Here is a 14,801-nt window from a genome sequence, read left to right as displayed (position 1 = left end):
GAGACCTTATAATTTTTTAGATTTAAAAAATAATAATTTTGATCCAAAACTTTAATATCTTTATTTTTAGTTTCTAATTTAAAAAATAATTAAAAAAAATTCTATTAACATCACTTTTAACCACCAAAATAATCGATTTTAATATTAACATACACTATTTTATATATATATTTCCACATTTAAATTGTCTAAAATAACTCAAAATACTTATTGAAAACAAGATTTACAAGGATGAAAAGCTCCATTTATCAACTCTACAATCACATCTTCATTTGATTTTTTTTAAAATTAATAATGTTAGTATTGTATGATATTACAATCGTAAATTAATTTATCAATTAGAAAATCATAGATTCATAAAATTATCATGAATTATTTAAGCAAAAACAAAAAGGAAAAGGAAAAGGCAGAGGCCCATGAAGCCCAGGGTCGAGGCCCTAATACAAACAGAAAGGTGGACATTTAGCCCGTTCAGCGTGAAATATGATAAAAAAAAAAAAAAAAAAAAAAATGAAGGGCTCGTATAGTGTAGAGTGTAGATGAGTCGATTTAAAAAGTCGGATTGTATTGTATTGTATTGTGTAGTCTCGTCTTCCTCCTTTTCTCTTATCTGGACCTCCAAATTTGTGAGAAGCATAAATATAAATAGAGAAATAAGGCCGTACTAATTAGGGTTTGTTCTTGGCTTTGAATAATTAGAATTTAAATTTAAAAAATGGAGATCTCAGAGAAGAAGGAACCAGAAAACAACAATAACATTTCACAAACAGCGACACCTGATTCATCTTCAACAACTGATATCATCGATAAAGAATCCGAAGAACGCCAAGCACGCGAACTCAAAGCTGGTTTGCATCCTCTCAAGGTTCTCAATCCCTCTCTCTCTCTTTCACCCTCTCTTATGCGTGTTTGCTTTTTTTCTTAGATTGTTGCGATTTGGTAGTTTTTCTGCGATGGGTTTTTGTGATTCGTCTTATCTTTTTTCGTATAATTTGTGGTTAGTATTTTGGCTTTTCAATTTGATTGTTTACAATTTTTTGCAAAGTCCGGCTGAGTTAGGTTTTTTTCTAAGTCTACATTTTCATTTCATTTGTTTATTTTAACCAATCCCAAATCTCCACGTGTGCTTTCCAGCTCCAGTTGCATTTCTTAGCTCAAAAATTGAGCTTGGAAGCTCATACATGCTAGCTTAATTATGTAGATAATTGATTAAAATTCAAAACTTGATTATAATGAATCGTGATTCTTAGAAACAAGGTGGGGGAGGAGCAAGTGTAGTTTTTAAAAAACCATATGGTCCCCAAGTGATTGAAGCAGAAAGAAGATACTACTATTTATCACCCCTAGCTGTAGTTCTCCTGCTTCTCAAAACTCAGCTCCTGGTGCTGTTTCAAAGAAGCATTTTGTTTTCCTTTCGAAACCATTTTCACGTGGCTCTGCAAGGAAAATTGCTGAGGGAAAAACCTGTTGTCTGTTGCATATCTTCTTACCCACGTGATTTGTGTTTGTGCTAGTGGAAGCATTTTAACTTCTCTCCTTGCACAGTAAATAGATCCATGCTTACCAGTATGTTACGAAGGTGTGAGGCCTACATAAACCTTGCAGTAAAACTAGGGTTTTATGTTTTATTGATTGTTTGATTGTACAATATGAGAGCATAGTTACCTTTGCTGATAATTTTAATATTACCATATGTAGCTCTTCTCTTGATATAATTCACAATGAGTCTGTTTAAGTACTTGCTTATTTTGCTCTGACTTGTTTATGTTCAGAACAAGTTCATGTTTTGGTACACTCGTCGAACGCCAGGGGTTCGAACACAGACATCATATGAGGACAATATAAAGAAAATCGTTGAGTTCAGTACTGTAAGTTCTATTGTAATTTTAGATTGTTTGGTAATATATTAGTTGAGATATACCCTCATGTAAATAGATGTTCTTTTTCTTGATTCATTTGCTGACTGGACTTTTGGCATTATGGGCATGCAGGTTGAAGGTTTTTGGGTCTGCTATTGCCACCTGGCTCGACCTTCTTTACTGCCAAGCCCAACTGATCTGCATCTTTTCAAGGAAGGAATCCGTCCTCTATGGGAGGTAATGTTGCAAACCTGAAGTTGCAATAGCTATTTTTTGCTTTAATTTAATCACATCATAGTTGTTGAGAACTTTCTAATGTTACGCTGAATTTGAACGAAAAAAACTCTTGACATTTGTTATTTTTTAGGACTCTGCTAACTGCAATGGTGGCAAGTGGATCATAAGATTCAAGAAGGTTGTCTCTGGTCGCTTTTGGGAGGATCTGGTAAGAGGAAGCTGGAATTAACTTTTCTTTGCTGGCATCATGCAAAAACTCGATTATCTTGTTAAGTTTGATGTTTGAAATTTTTGATGAACATAGTTGGATTTTCATCACCAAATCCTGGAAGTTTTGTTTGACTATGCACGCACATGCATACAGCATGTTGTATGGATACCATTTGTTATTTCTGGCACATGCCATTTTATATTTATCTGTTTTGAATCATTTTTATCCAAAAAATGGATGTTATGGAACTTGAACTCATGAATTTCCTGGCTGGTTTCATGTTATATTTATCTGTTTTGGTCATTTTTATCCAAAAAATGGATGTTATGGGACTTGAACTCATGAATTTCCTGGTTCGTTACCAAACCAACCACCACATGATAATGACTGGTAACATATCGAGGTCTTATTAGTTTCATAGCTGGATTGGGTTATTTGCTTGCATCCTTGCAGCAAACCTTGGTTTTCATAAGCTATGAAAAGGAAACTGTAAGGGTTTGGATTCTGTGGTTTTGAATCTGTAACTGCTTTTATATAGCTACTTTTTCTTCTTTTTTTTTGTTTTAAATCGTCAATGCAGTTGAGGTCATGGACGATAGAATGTACTGGCTGCTTTTGTAGGTGTGGTTGTCAGCAGTGAAGCTGAAATCCTAGATTTTAGCTGCAAAGTTTGGTCCCCCCTGCCTATATTGGAAAGAAGTGTTTTGTAGTTCAATTGTAGCCTTTCCTTTAAGTTGGCATTTCTGTATCTGGTATTGAATTCTACTTGCAAATGCTCTTACAGGTTCTTGCCCTGGTTGGTGATCAACTTGATTACAGTGATGACATATGCGGTGCAGTGCTAAGCATCCGTTACAATGAGGATATACTTAGTGTGTGGAATCGCAATGCATCAGATCGTCAAGTTAGTCAATATTAGTTGCTATTGTTCTAATTGTTGTGTTCCACTCTTTCCTCTTGCTAATTGTAGTGTTCTACTCTTTCCTCTATCTTGTAATGTATTGAACTTTAATTTTCATCTATATCCTTTCCTTTTGCATTCAATTAAGAACGTTCCTCTTGTGTCCTAAAGAAAAAAAGTGAACACTTATTTTCTTCTGCAGGGCGTGATGGCTCTAAGAGATTCAATCAAAAGGCACTTGAAGCTTCCCCACAGCTATGTAATGGATTACAAGCCCCATGATGCTTCTCTGCGAGACAACTCATCATACAGAAACACATGGTTGAGAGGGTAGAAGTATTCTGAACTACATGCTGGACGAGAAACAGTGCAGAGGTCCCAGGCCCCTTGCTTCACATCAGAATTCCTTCTCTGATCAAGTTGTTCATTCTTATTACAGCTTAGCAACCTGTGTGGTTGTCGCCTTCATATCATGTAGTTGAAGCGTAGACTGTATCAAGCTAAACTAAATGATGGTTTTAATGAATTAGTAGCTTTGCTTCTGGATACTATGGTCGGTTGCAAGGACTTTTATTCTGAATGCAAGCTTTGTTTAGCAATAAAATGTTTCGTTACATCTGGGTGTAGTCCATTTTTATCAGTTTTGAATGCTAGGCCTGCTTAGAATTTGTTTCTGAAAAGGGGGAAAGAGAGATTGAACATCCGGCTTTTTATCTTATGGTTTTTACTTCAAATGTCAATGCCACAATGGTGGTGGCGCCAGCACTGAATCGCAGGTGGACTCTATAAATCTATTCGGCAATCTATGTTCTGCAACTGCGTTAATGGGGTGGTGAGTTGTCTCACCCTCGGATAGTAGGTACTGGAGGACTGGTGCCAAATCAGTTTGGCAAGTGGTGAGTCTTGGGACTGTGGGTGGAAGAACAAAGCTTTGGACATTTTTGTTTTTTCAAGGTGAAAAAGAAATCTTTTTATATTTATTTGTTATTAAAAAAATTAGTCAATAAAAAATATTTTTCAGTTAAAGAAAAATTTAGTTTAATTTTTAGAAAAGTGTTTTTTTGAAAAAATTTGAATGGAAAATACTTTCTGAAAGTTGTAAAAAAATTTAGAAATATCATATTATTTACTGATTATATCAAATTTGGTCTTTTTGGTCTTTTAATTGCTATATATATATATATATATTATTTTGAATATTTATTTTTTAATTTAATCTTTTAAAATTTAATTTTTATATTAATTTTGATCTTTATTTTTATAATTGTTATTTGTTTTTTTTCTTATCATTTTTTTATTGAAAATTTTTATCTATCAAATTTGATCTTATTTTTTTAATTGTTACTTATTTTTATTTAAAATAATTTATGAAATGTTAATTATTATTATTATTTTAATTTCTTCATCTTTTTATTATTTTTTTATTTTTTAGATTTGATCTCAATTATTTTGATTATTATGACATAACCAAATACTGGAAAGTGTTTTCCAACTTATTTTTTATTACATTACCAAACATAAAAAAATTAATTCACTTTTTCAGAATTCATTTTATAAACAAAAAAATTACTTTTTAGTAAACAAACAGAAAAAAAAAAAAAATTATTCCCAATGGAGGAGATGGAGCTTGAGGCGAGCTGCTGTACTATTTCAGTAGTCTGCGAGAGCTTCTATCATATGCATGAGATAGCAAAATTAAACCTTCCTGGCCACTGGGGTTTATCAAGGCCTGGGGACACAACCGTCTCCTGATAAAACATTATGCTTTCCGATCGATTGCTTGAGCATTATGTCTGCAATTATCGACTGCTCTGAAGGAGGAAATGACAAGGCAGACAGTGACGAGAATTCGAAATGTTTATTTCAGAACAGTAATCAGATAAATTTCATGAGATTTTTACAGCAGGAATGAGCGACAAGACATCATATATTTGTTCTTCTTCTTAAAGATTAGGGATTCATTGCATATCCCAGAGAAATTAATGCAGGAGCATACCCATCAGAGACCATGACACCATCTACCACATGCAAAACTTAAAAAGGATGTTCTTCTTCTTCTTCTCCCTGCTTCAGTTTTTACCAGAAGGGCATCTTGATGAAGTAACCCATCAAAGCAAGTATCAACTCTAAACAGATGATTTGAGCCCAATGATGCCTGTCCAAATAATGTAACAAATGTCAGGGTTCTGTGCATAAGCAAAAAGATTTTAATTGAAAAATAAATCACATGCAACACTCACTCCATTCCATCTCATGCCCCAGAATATTACTCACTAAAGGTTAATGTTAGAAAGCACAGAAAAGTTTATAAGAAAAGGTAGTATTACCACACCCAACCCTTGCACCTGCATTCCCAGTTGTCTTGCTAAGTTCATGTCCACCTGCCCATTATTTTGAGATTTTCTAAGAAATTGTTTCAATACAGGTAAAAAAAACAAAAAACAGGCATCTATATGACAATTGTTTCACTCCAAGATAAGAAAATGATCAAAAGAAATGTTGGAGATGTAGACATTCAAGTGAACAAACAACTAATCAGGAAAATGACTCCGGTTTACAGCATCGCATCTCAACCTATTCAAAAGTTCCGTTGTTCGCTACTCTCCAAGTAGTCCCCATTCAACAAAGAGGTAGTAACAGGTTTCCTGTAGTGCAGCCTCCAAAAATTTAGTAGCTCTACTTCTAAGCAAATTCAATTCAGTTGATGTTAAACACCAAAAACATAGTACACCATAAATCTCCAGCCATTTAGACAATGTCCCGGTAATGATGAGTTCCTCCATCCTCTTATCACATGTAGAGCCAAATAACAAAAAATCTCTTCTATTTGACTGGATAAACGCCTGTTCAAGGCATGCATCTGAACTTGTGGCTTAACTGTGAATTACACAATTTCTTGCTGAAAATATGGACACTAGAGTATGCCCAAAAATGTCTCCTAGAGCCCTAGTTAAGCGGGAACATTACAAGACAGATCTTTTATATATCACTCTTTTGGACTTTCTTCTACTTTATAAATTCCCTATAAAACTACTTCACGTCACACAATCACAGATATTAGTTCATTCTGCTTCAGGCAAAGTTTCTGATGGAGAAAGAACAAGCCAAGATGATCATTCTAAAACAGAATTTGAGATAAACTTAGCAGCTCGTGGATAATGATGCATATGTTTCCTATGTAGAAAGCCTGTTGAGGGCACTGACAGTTGATAAATATGTACATGTTTAACTGAACTTCATAGAATACCCATTCAGTGCTCACTCTAGTTCATCCCCAAAACACATGCACTTGAATTTGAAGAGTTTAAGAAAGCAACAAGCAACATTAGGAAATCAATAGGCTCCCTTACCTAATCCAATAAACTCAGGAAAAAAATGACACGCAAAATAACATATAGAAGTGAAAGCAAGTTTGAATCAAGAGATATAAGCTAGTCTACAGCAGCTTAAAAACTAAAGGGCGCTCAAGTTGCTTGCTAACATTAAGCATGTATATACAAGCATAACCGGATACGAATTTTACAAGGCACAAATATATTGAAACCAAATCTAGAAGCCTTTACCTTTTCCAAGATCATCAGGATCAGCATGCACAACAACAGCCCTCCCCAATATCGAATGCATCCCACTCAGTGGTATCTAGAAGCAAAACCAAGAGAGAGACGTTCAATAATTGAACCGAAAATTCACTGAGTCAAATTGTTTTTGAGACCAAAGAATTGAAGAAACCAAGGGCATCTGTGCAACCCGGCACAAAACCATTAGACTGAGAGCTTCATGGCATTTGATAATTCCAAAAACTTTCAAGATCAAATAACTTGAGCCAATACCAAACCAAGCATCAAATTATCGAAAAACTTTCAAGTTCATCTAGAGGAATGAGGTAATCAAGAGCATGAAAGTTGAAAGAATTCTAAAAAAATAGACTACCATCTAACCCCTTACGATAGTTATTTGTTAATACCTGCAAGTCTTTGATTGAAACCTCTGCAACACCTGCAGCATGAAAAAATGAAGCTAAAATCTGTCCCTGGCTCTCCAATTTGCCAAATTCATATAGAAATTAAGAAAGGGTTCATACCATCAGAGCCTGCAGTGATGTTCCCCAAATCTCCAGCATGACGTTCGTTGTCACTTGGAGCTCCATGGTCCTTCTTTAATGGATTGAAATGAGGTCCTAGCATTTAAGTAAGATCATTAGAGGATTCTACTACCATGGACTAAAACTGCAGCAATCCAAAGCAAAAGGTACATAAAAGATAAGAAATTTCTGAGCCTAAAATCAAAATGGAGTTGCAAGACTTTAAATTAAAACTCAAATTTCAAAATAAGTGCCAACAATAACAACAAGAACATAATCTTGCAATCAGTAGAAGATAACCCACTTAAAAGATAATCATCATGATCCAAAAATCAGCACCTACTGCTCTAATTTTAAAATCCCAGTTCAAATTCAACAAGATAGTTACAAATAGCCGTGCATATATACAGCAGCCAGCCAACAAAAAACCCCACTTATAGAATTTAAGAAACGGTAAACGTCAACCAAAGACAAGTGGCAACACAAACATTTATACAGAAGGAGAGAGTACCAGTGGAATTGCAGCCGTTGGTGGTGTCACCAAGAGCATGAATATGAAAGCCATGAAGGCCCGGAGATAAGCCAGTAATCCTCCCTGTCACATGTGTTGCCCCTGTACACACACATACATATATCTTGTTTCATGCAGATACAATCAAGAAAAGAACCATGCTTTCTTTTCTAAACAAAATACAGATAGAAAGTGTGTGAGAGACCGTTTGGTTCTTGAATGAAATGAAGAGAGCCTCTAACATTGGAGTCTCCGGTGATGAGAGCCACCGCTTTCACAGAGCCTGTTGCCATTTTATCTTTGCTGCCACTGTTCCTTATGCTTCTCAGGTTTTAAAATGTAAGACATTTATATATATTATTATAAATATAAAAATCGAAGGAAAAAAAATACAAATAATCTCCATATATATTTAACTAATCATTTTTTAAGTTTATTTTTTAAATATTTCTAATTTAAATTCTACAAATATCAAAATTATTAAAAGCTTTATATAATTATTAACTTTATAATCTATAGAATTAAAATATACAAAAATTAAATAAATATTTACATTAATCTAAAAAAAAATAGAAATAGTAATTCACTCACACATAAAGAAGTTTTTTTTTAAAAAATAAAGAAAAAAAATATAGTTGTTAATATTGATAGGAATTTTACCTTTGGTCATTATTTTAAGATTCATAAAAATTAATTAAATATATACATAAATTAACTAACACTTTCATAAATTAAAAAAACCGCGCATAAATTTCATTTTAAAAGTAGGATCTTACTGGTTTTTATGTATTTTAATATATATTAATATATATTTGTTTTTAATTTTCTAGTAAGTATATTATATAACATTGATAATATATTATTAAAAATTCCTACTCTCTTTGTTGGATAAGCCACTTCTTAAAAACAGAAAGCGCCCTTAGTTTTCTGAATACCAGAAAGATTATAATATTACTTATTTTTTAGCCGTCTAGGTTTACTAATGTTCCACCTCAATCTCTATTCTCTTCAAATTTCCTAATTTTATCCCTGGATGTCACCACATATAGCTGTTTATATAGTTAGTATTTATGTTTAATAAAATAAATTTAAAAAATAGTAGAATCGATTAACTGAATTTCTTCATTTAAAATACTATGTTATGTCAGTTTTGCAGGCAGAAAAACATATTATAAATAAGATTCTGTTTGGAATTATTGTCCAACTGTATTTTTAATTTTAAATTAATTTTTTATATATATTTTAAATTATTTTAATATGTTGATATTATAAATAAATTTTTAAAATATTATTTTAATATATTTTCAAATAAAAAATACATGTAAGACACACTTTCACCAATAATTGAACCTATCCACTTACTTGGCAAATGGCACACTATTTATATATATAATAGAAAAATGTAAGTGGATTAGTTCAATTATTGATTGAAGTGTGTCTTAAATGTGACATGTTAGAATAAAGTAAAAAAATTAAAACGTGCGTGTAATCTATTTAAGAGAGAGAGACTTAGTTTAAAGTTGAAACCTCGTCATAACAAAAAATTCAAAGGTTTAATTGCTTAGTTGTTCCTAGGGAGATAACAAGCCCACAAATTGCTTTAATCATATGGATTATTTTTTCAATTAATACAGTAAATTAAAAATATTGATATAACAACATAATTAAAAAATAATGAAATAGAATGGTTTATACATATTATAATTAAAAAAACACAATATTTATAACTTATCGTTATTTATTTAAAATAACAACATTTAATAAAAAAAAATATTAAATGGACCAAAAAAAAAGAAAACAAAGAAAAAAAATTTAGTGATATATCGAAATCTCTAATTATTATATTATTAATACCAACAAAAAAATTTTAACAAGATAAATCGAAACAACACTAAAAAAAATCACCAATTATGATCCAAATAGGTCTAAAAATAAAAGGTGACTCACTTGTTTTTAGTAATAAGTGTGAACTCACTGGATCATTATTGATGATTTTTTTTGGTATCGTTAGGTTTGTCTTATTGATATTATTTCGAGGGTATAAGTGATGTTGTAATCAGATTATTGATGTGTCTTAAAAAACAATTCCTTTTTTTTTTTTTTTTCTATTTTTCCTACTTATTTAAAAACGACAAATTATAAATGTCATATTCTTCTAACTATTTGATTATTTATTTTATTTATGTTATTTCCCTAATATTTTCTTTTTAAAAATATGCTAATAGCCAATAATATAGTGTCCGAATTAGTGCATTAATAAAGTTTTACAATCTTAAACGTACTCCATTACATTTATCCTTCAATTTTCTTCATAAACTCTTGTGTTATTCTCCTGGATATTTGCACAAATTCACCTTGTGTGAAATCAAGCACAATAAAGATTTAAATCGGATTGTTTGAATTATTGATAAGTTGCGTACACTGCCAGAATGAACTGAAATTTGGAGCTTTTTTAAAAATCTGCCACCTTTCAAATGATAAAAATATGTATGTGTTGTATTTTTTTGCATTAAAGTTTTATACATATAAAAAAAACAGTTTTAATTTTGAATTAAAAAATTTATTTATTCTTTTTTGAAATTAAAAAAAAATCAAGAGAAAAAAAACTTATCTAGACTGGGATTCTTAATTGCAAGTGTTTCTTGATAAGCAGGATTTAATTGTTTTTTTTTTAATTTATTCTAAAAACATTGGTTAAGTACAAAATCTATTTAAAAAAAAGTTAATCTTTTCTACAATTAAAACATTTTTTTTTTAATTTTTTTAGAAACTCTATTAAAATTTATTTATTCTTTTGTGAAATTAAAAAAAAAAAATCAAGAGAAAAAAAAACTTATCTAGACTGGGATTCTTAATTGCAAGTGTTTCTTGATAAGTAGGATTTGATTGTTTTTTGTTTTTTTAATTTATTTTAAAAACATTGGTTAAATACAAAATCTATTTAAAAAACAGTTAATCTTTTCTACAATTAAAAAACATGTTTAAGTTTTTTAGAAACTCTATCTAAATTAGTTTTATTTTGAAAAAAATAAATAAATAAATTATTTTAATATAAAACGTTGTTGGTAAGAATGTTTTATTAAAAAAAACTATTTTTTTAAATAACTTAAAAAATTGTAAGAAATTAATTATGCAATCCCATCATATATTTTGAGCATGACGTGAGCGAGCCACAGTAATCGACAGGCAACAGCCGAGCTAGCAAAAGAAGCCAGCGCCATACAGTTGGCGCCATATAACTGGCAGTTAAGAATCTTCTTTAATTAATAAATCAACAAACTTTTTATTCAGCAACGCAAAAGAAAAGAAAAGAAAAGAGAAATCTCTTCATTTCTCCTTTCTTTCATCTGCATTATAATCATTGTTTAGAGAGAGAAGAAGAGGAAGGAAGAAATTATGAGGGAGATAATAAGCATGCATATTGGACAGGCAGGAATTCAGGTCGGGAATTCTTGTTGGGAACTTTATTGTCTTGAACATGGAATACAGCCAGATGGAACGATGCCTAGGTAATTTAATGTTGTTTATGTTTTTCTGTGAAATTAATGTTTGTTTGTGCTCCATTAATTATTTTAATTCATGGGATCATTTTGTCTTTCAATATTTGTTTCTTCTTCTTGTCATCAATTTTTACGCAGTGTGAGTAATTTGTGTTATGATTTTAAATCAAGGTAATAATCATCTTTAATTTCATCGAGTTTAATGGATCAGAATAGTTTTCTGTGCTGGGAGTTTTTTTCTTCTTGTGTTTTGGTGATTTTGCATTCGGAATAAAAGACTAATTTTGTTTTAATGTATATTTCTGCATGATTGAATTAGACAAAGAAAGAAAAACAAAAGATAGTTGCTGTTTCCATGAGGTAAACAATGTATAGGCTGTGGAATTCAAAAATCTTGATTAATTGAGGAGTTGAGATACATGCTTTCCAAAAAGGAGTTGGAAGTATATGAAATCAGAAGTTAATAGGCCACTAAAAGAAGCAGAATCTAATTTTCAAAAATGTCATGGTAGATAATTAAACCGTGGATGGTAAATCTCTAGGTTAGAGAACCATGCCATTCTGGTTGTGCAAAGTTCTTTTGTGATGATATTCCATTCATAATTTTGGTAGAGAGCAACTGGATCTTACTTTTCCATATTTACTATTTCTGGAGGGTGCTCTATTTTTGAAATTGATTAGACTGTTCTATATCCTGTTGCAGCGACACCTCAGTCGGAGTGGAACATGATTCTTTCAATACCTTCTTCAGCGAAACTGGTTCAGGCAAGCATGTGCCAAGAGCTATATTTGTTGATCTTGAACCCTCTGTCATTGATGAAGTCAGAACCGGGACTTACAGACAGCTTTTTCACCCCGAGCAACTTATTTCTGGCAAGGAAGATGCTGCTAATAACTTTGCCAGGGGACATTATACAGGTATATGAAAAAAGCATTAGCAATGCACAGTTAGATGTTTATTTCATTTTCATTGTTGACATTGACAAAATTGCCGTGTTGGTGTTTTAATACTGCAGTGGGAAGGGAAATTGTTGAACTATGCCTTGACCGTGTGAGGAAATTGGCAGACAATTGCACTGGCTTGCAAGGCTTTTTGGTATTTAATGCTGTTGGTGGTGGCACTGGTTCTGGTTTGGGCTCCCTACTTTTGGAACGCTTGTCTGTGGATTATGGAAAGAAGTCGAAACTTGGCTTCACCATTTATCCTTCTCCTCAGGTATTTCCTTCAAATAATTATTAGAAATCATTGTAGAGGTAAATTGTAGCAATCCTTTTCTGCTAATTGTAAAATTCAAAACAATTCCAGGAATCATTCTTCTGCTGGATGTTTATGGACAAGCTTGTGGTTGTAATCATAGATAAATTAGTTTTCTTCTTTGCACAAGAAGCTTAAGAAAATTTCTCTGAAAGAATCGATGAATTACCAATGTTCGAAGTCTGAGCACAGAAATGTATAGTTCTGGTCAATTGTTCTGATAGGCTCCCTCATCAACAACACAATATTCTGGGTGTCAATGCTTGTGCTAAAAGCTTTTCTCTGCAGTTCCTTCTGTTGAAGCCTGTAACAGAACAAACAAAAAGTTATGTCTGCTATAGCTTTAGGCTAAATGCTCTTTCTGTGCTTGACCTATTGTTAAAAAACTCTCTTATAGTAGATTTTCCTGATAATGCAGGTTTCTACTGCTGTCGTGGAACCTTACAATAGTGTGCTCTCCACTCACTCTCTCCTTGAACACACAGATGTTGCTGTGCTTTTGGACAATGAAGCTATCTATGACATCTGCAGGAGATCTTTAGACATTGAAAGACCAACATACAACAATTTGAACCGTTTGATCTCCCAAATTATCTCATCTTTAACCACTTCCTTGAGGTTTGATGGGGCCATTAATGTGGACATCACAGAGTTTCAAACTAATCTTGTTCCATATCCCCGAATCCATTTCATGCTTTCATCTTATGCTCCAGTGATCTCAGCCGCAAAGGCTTACCATGAGCAGCTTTCAGTTCCTGAGATCACAAGTGCTGTGTTTGAGCCCTCAAGTATGATGGCCAAATGTGATCCAAGGCATGGAAAATACATGGCTTGCTGTCTCATGTATCGTGGAGATGTTGTACCAAAGGATGTTAATTCTGCTGTTGCCACCATTAAGACGAAGAGGACAGTTCAATTTGTAGACTGGTGAGTTCATATCCATTTGTTTTACTTATGAGATTTAATTCTGATCAATTCTCTCTAGGATATTATTTTCGTCTTATGTAATGGAGTCTGAATTGCTTTGTTCACATTTTAGCATTTCAGATGCAAACACACCATCTTGAAATGGCGTTCAAAAGATTTGGACACAATTCAAGAAACTGATGAAATGTCATATCAGATTTTTAAGATCCTAAATGCACTCTTGCATTATGTATTTAGAAATTTTTTCTTTCAAAAGCAGTGGCATATGTTTAAACTATATTTCAGAACTGTATTAACAGTCAAGAAAACAACATTTTGTTGCTATAGGTTAGGTAATCAAGGGTTGGTGTTTGTACACGTTAATTGGACATGGTTCTATCATATTTTTATTTTGTTAAATTAATAGTTTCAATTAAAAGTTTGCTGACACACACAAGAGAATTCATCTTCATCTAACTTGACAAATTAAGACCATTACCTTAACAGATATAAGACTGATCAAGACGACACAAACCTTACTTTCAAGTGCTGGTGGGTTGCTGTTTTTCTAGGATCTATTTGGGTAACCTGTAACTTTGATATTATGACACAAGGATCATTGTTCCCTATAACTGAAATATAGGTTCACTGAAATTAGTCTAGCAAACACATTTGATTTTCAGTGAAGGATTTGCTGTTTTTTTTTCTTGGGATCTGATTGTTTAATGTATGGATACTTCAGGTGCCCAACTGGTTTCAAGTGCGGTATCAACTACCAACCACCAACAGTGGTACCTGGAGGTGATCTTGCTAAGGTGCAGCGTGCAGTTTGCATGATAAGCAACAACACAGCAGTAGCTGAGGTCTTCTCCAGAATTGATTACAAGTTTGATCTCATGTATTCCAAGCGAGCATTTGTCCACTGGTATGTGGGCGAAGGCATGGAGGAAGGTGAATTCTCAGAAGCTCGTGAAGATCTTGCTGCTCTTGAGAAAGACTATGAGGAAGTCGGAGCAGAAGGCGGTGATGAGGAAGGTGAGGAGGAAGATTACTAAGATAATATTTTACGAGGAAAAAGCAGCTGTATGTCGAATCTGTCTCATTCATGTGTGTTTGTCTAGACGTGGACAATCATCATTATTATCCATGTCAGTGATCTGTGAATTACCTCTCCATTCTGTGTTGTGTTGCTTCTGTTCTTGTTGAATGCTTTTGGAGGTACGATCTTAAAAACTGTATCATTTTCATTCTCTAAAATGAAACATGTGCTATCAACAAATCCTCCTAATATGCATTTATACGTTAAAGTTCATCTCCCAGGAGGAAATCTTGGTATGCAT

At 32.7% G+C, this 14,801-nt stretch overlaps 3 protein-coding genes across 5 annotated transcripts; 2 read left to right on the top strand and 1 right to left on the bottom strand.

Annotated features, from left to right (window-relative positions):
* Positions 1-555: 555 nt before the first annotated feature.
* Positions 556-3,826, top strand: LOC118036428 (eukaryotic translation initiation factor NCBP). The gene is made up of 6 exons (XM_035042120.2): positions 556-865; positions 1,773-1,868; positions 1,992-2,096; positions 2,227-2,304; positions 3,092-3,211; positions 3,411-3,826. Exons 1-6 carry the CDS (start codon positions 716-718, stop codon positions 3,540-3,542), a joined length of 681 nt encoding a protein of 226 aa, XP_034898011.1. The 5' UTR covers positions 556-715; the 3' UTR covers positions 3,543-3,826.
* A 1,221-nt stretch (positions 3,827-5,047) lies between these two features.
* Positions 5,048-8,130, bottom strand: LOC118036429 (superoxide dismutase [Cu-Zn] 2). 2 transcript variants are annotated; one of them, XM_035042122.2, is made up of 7 exons: positions 8,006-8,130; positions 7,801-7,902; positions 7,290-7,385; positions 7,173-7,204; positions 6,772-6,847; positions 5,536-5,589; positions 5,048-5,363 (listed from the first exon to the last, which is right to left on the bottom strand). In XM_035042122.2, exons 1-7 carry the CDS (start codon positions 8,091-8,093, stop codon positions 5,335-5,337), a joined length of 477 nt encoding a protein of 158 aa, XP_034898013.1. In that variant the 5' UTR covers positions 8,094-8,130; the 3' UTR covers positions 5,048-5,334. The 2 variants fall into 2 exon arrangements, with proteins under 2 accessions (XP_034898013.1, XP_073259986.1); XM_073403885.1 differs by lacking the exon at positions 5,536-5,589.
* Positions 8,131-11,080: 2,950 nt separating this feature from the next.
* Positions 11,081-14,773, top strand: LOC118036430 (tubulin alpha-3 chain). 2 transcript variants are annotated; one of them, XM_073404132.1, is made up of 6 exons: positions 11,081-11,309; positions 12,004-12,218; positions 12,317-12,516; positions 12,974-13,482; positions 14,204-14,324; positions 14,401-14,773. In XM_073404132.1, exons 1-6 carry the CDS (start codon positions 11,197-11,199, stop codon positions 14,665-14,667), a joined length of 1,425 nt encoding a protein of 474 aa, XP_073260233.1. In that variant the 5' UTR covers positions 11,081-11,196; the 3' UTR covers positions 14,668-14,773. The 2 variants fall into 2 exon arrangements, with proteins under 2 accessions (XP_073260233.1, XP_034898014.1); XM_035042123.2 differs by having other exon boundaries at positions 11,083-11,309; positions 14,204-14,773.
* The last annotated feature ends 28 nt before the right edge of the window (positions 14,774-14,801 follow it).

Source organism: Populus alba, chromosome 13 (genome assembly GCF_005239225.2).
Source record: "Populus alba chromosome 13, ASM523922v2, whole genome shotgun sequence".
Lineage (NCBI taxonomy): Eukaryota > Viridiplantae > Streptophyta > Magnoliopsida > Malpighiales > Salicaceae > Populus > Populus alba.
The sequence above is the reverse complement of the archived record's forward strand: the minus strand, read 5'-3'. Positions and strand labels throughout refer to the sequence as shown.

Excerpts from the sequence above, each read along its gene's own strand:
- LOC118036428 (XM_035042120.2), top strand. The coding sequence starts at position 716 with ATGGAGATCTCAGAGAAGAAGGAACCAGAAAACAACAATAACATTTCA. Across the intron at positions 1,869-1,991 it reads AAATCGTTGAGTTCAGTACT|GTTGAAGGTTTTTGGGTCTG; the intron begins GTAAGTTCTATT and ends ATGGGCATGCAG. Across the intron at positions 3,212-3,410 it reads GCAATGCATCAGATCGTCAA|GGCGTGATGGCTCTAAGAGA; the intron begins GTTAGTCAATAT and ends TTTCTTCTGCAG.
- LOC118036429 (XM_035042122.2), bottom strand. The coding sequence starts at position 8,093 with ATGGCAACAGGCTCTGTGAAAGCGGTGGCTCTCATCACCGGAGACTCC. Across the intron at positions 7,903-8,005 it reads TTTCATTCAAGAACCAAACG|GGGCAACACATGTGACAGGG; the intron begins GTCTCTCACACA and ends GTGTGTGTACAG. Across the intron at positions 7,205-7,289 it reads CATCACTGCAGGCTCTGATG|GTGTTGCAGAGGTTTCAATC; the intron begins GTATGAACCCTT and ends TTCATGCTGCAG.
- LOC118036430 (XM_073404132.1), top strand. The coding sequence starts at position 11,197 with ATGAGGGAGATAATAAGCATGCATATTGGACAGGCAGGAATTCAGGTC. Across the intron at positions 12,219-12,316 it reads TGCCAGGGGACATTATACAG|TGGGAAGGGAAATTGTTGAA; the intron begins GTATATGAAAAA and ends TTAATACTGCAG. Across the intron at positions 12,517-12,973 it reads CCATTTATCCTTCTCCTCAG|GTTTCTACTGCTGTCGTGGA; the intron begins GTATTTCCTTCA and ends CTGATAATGCAG.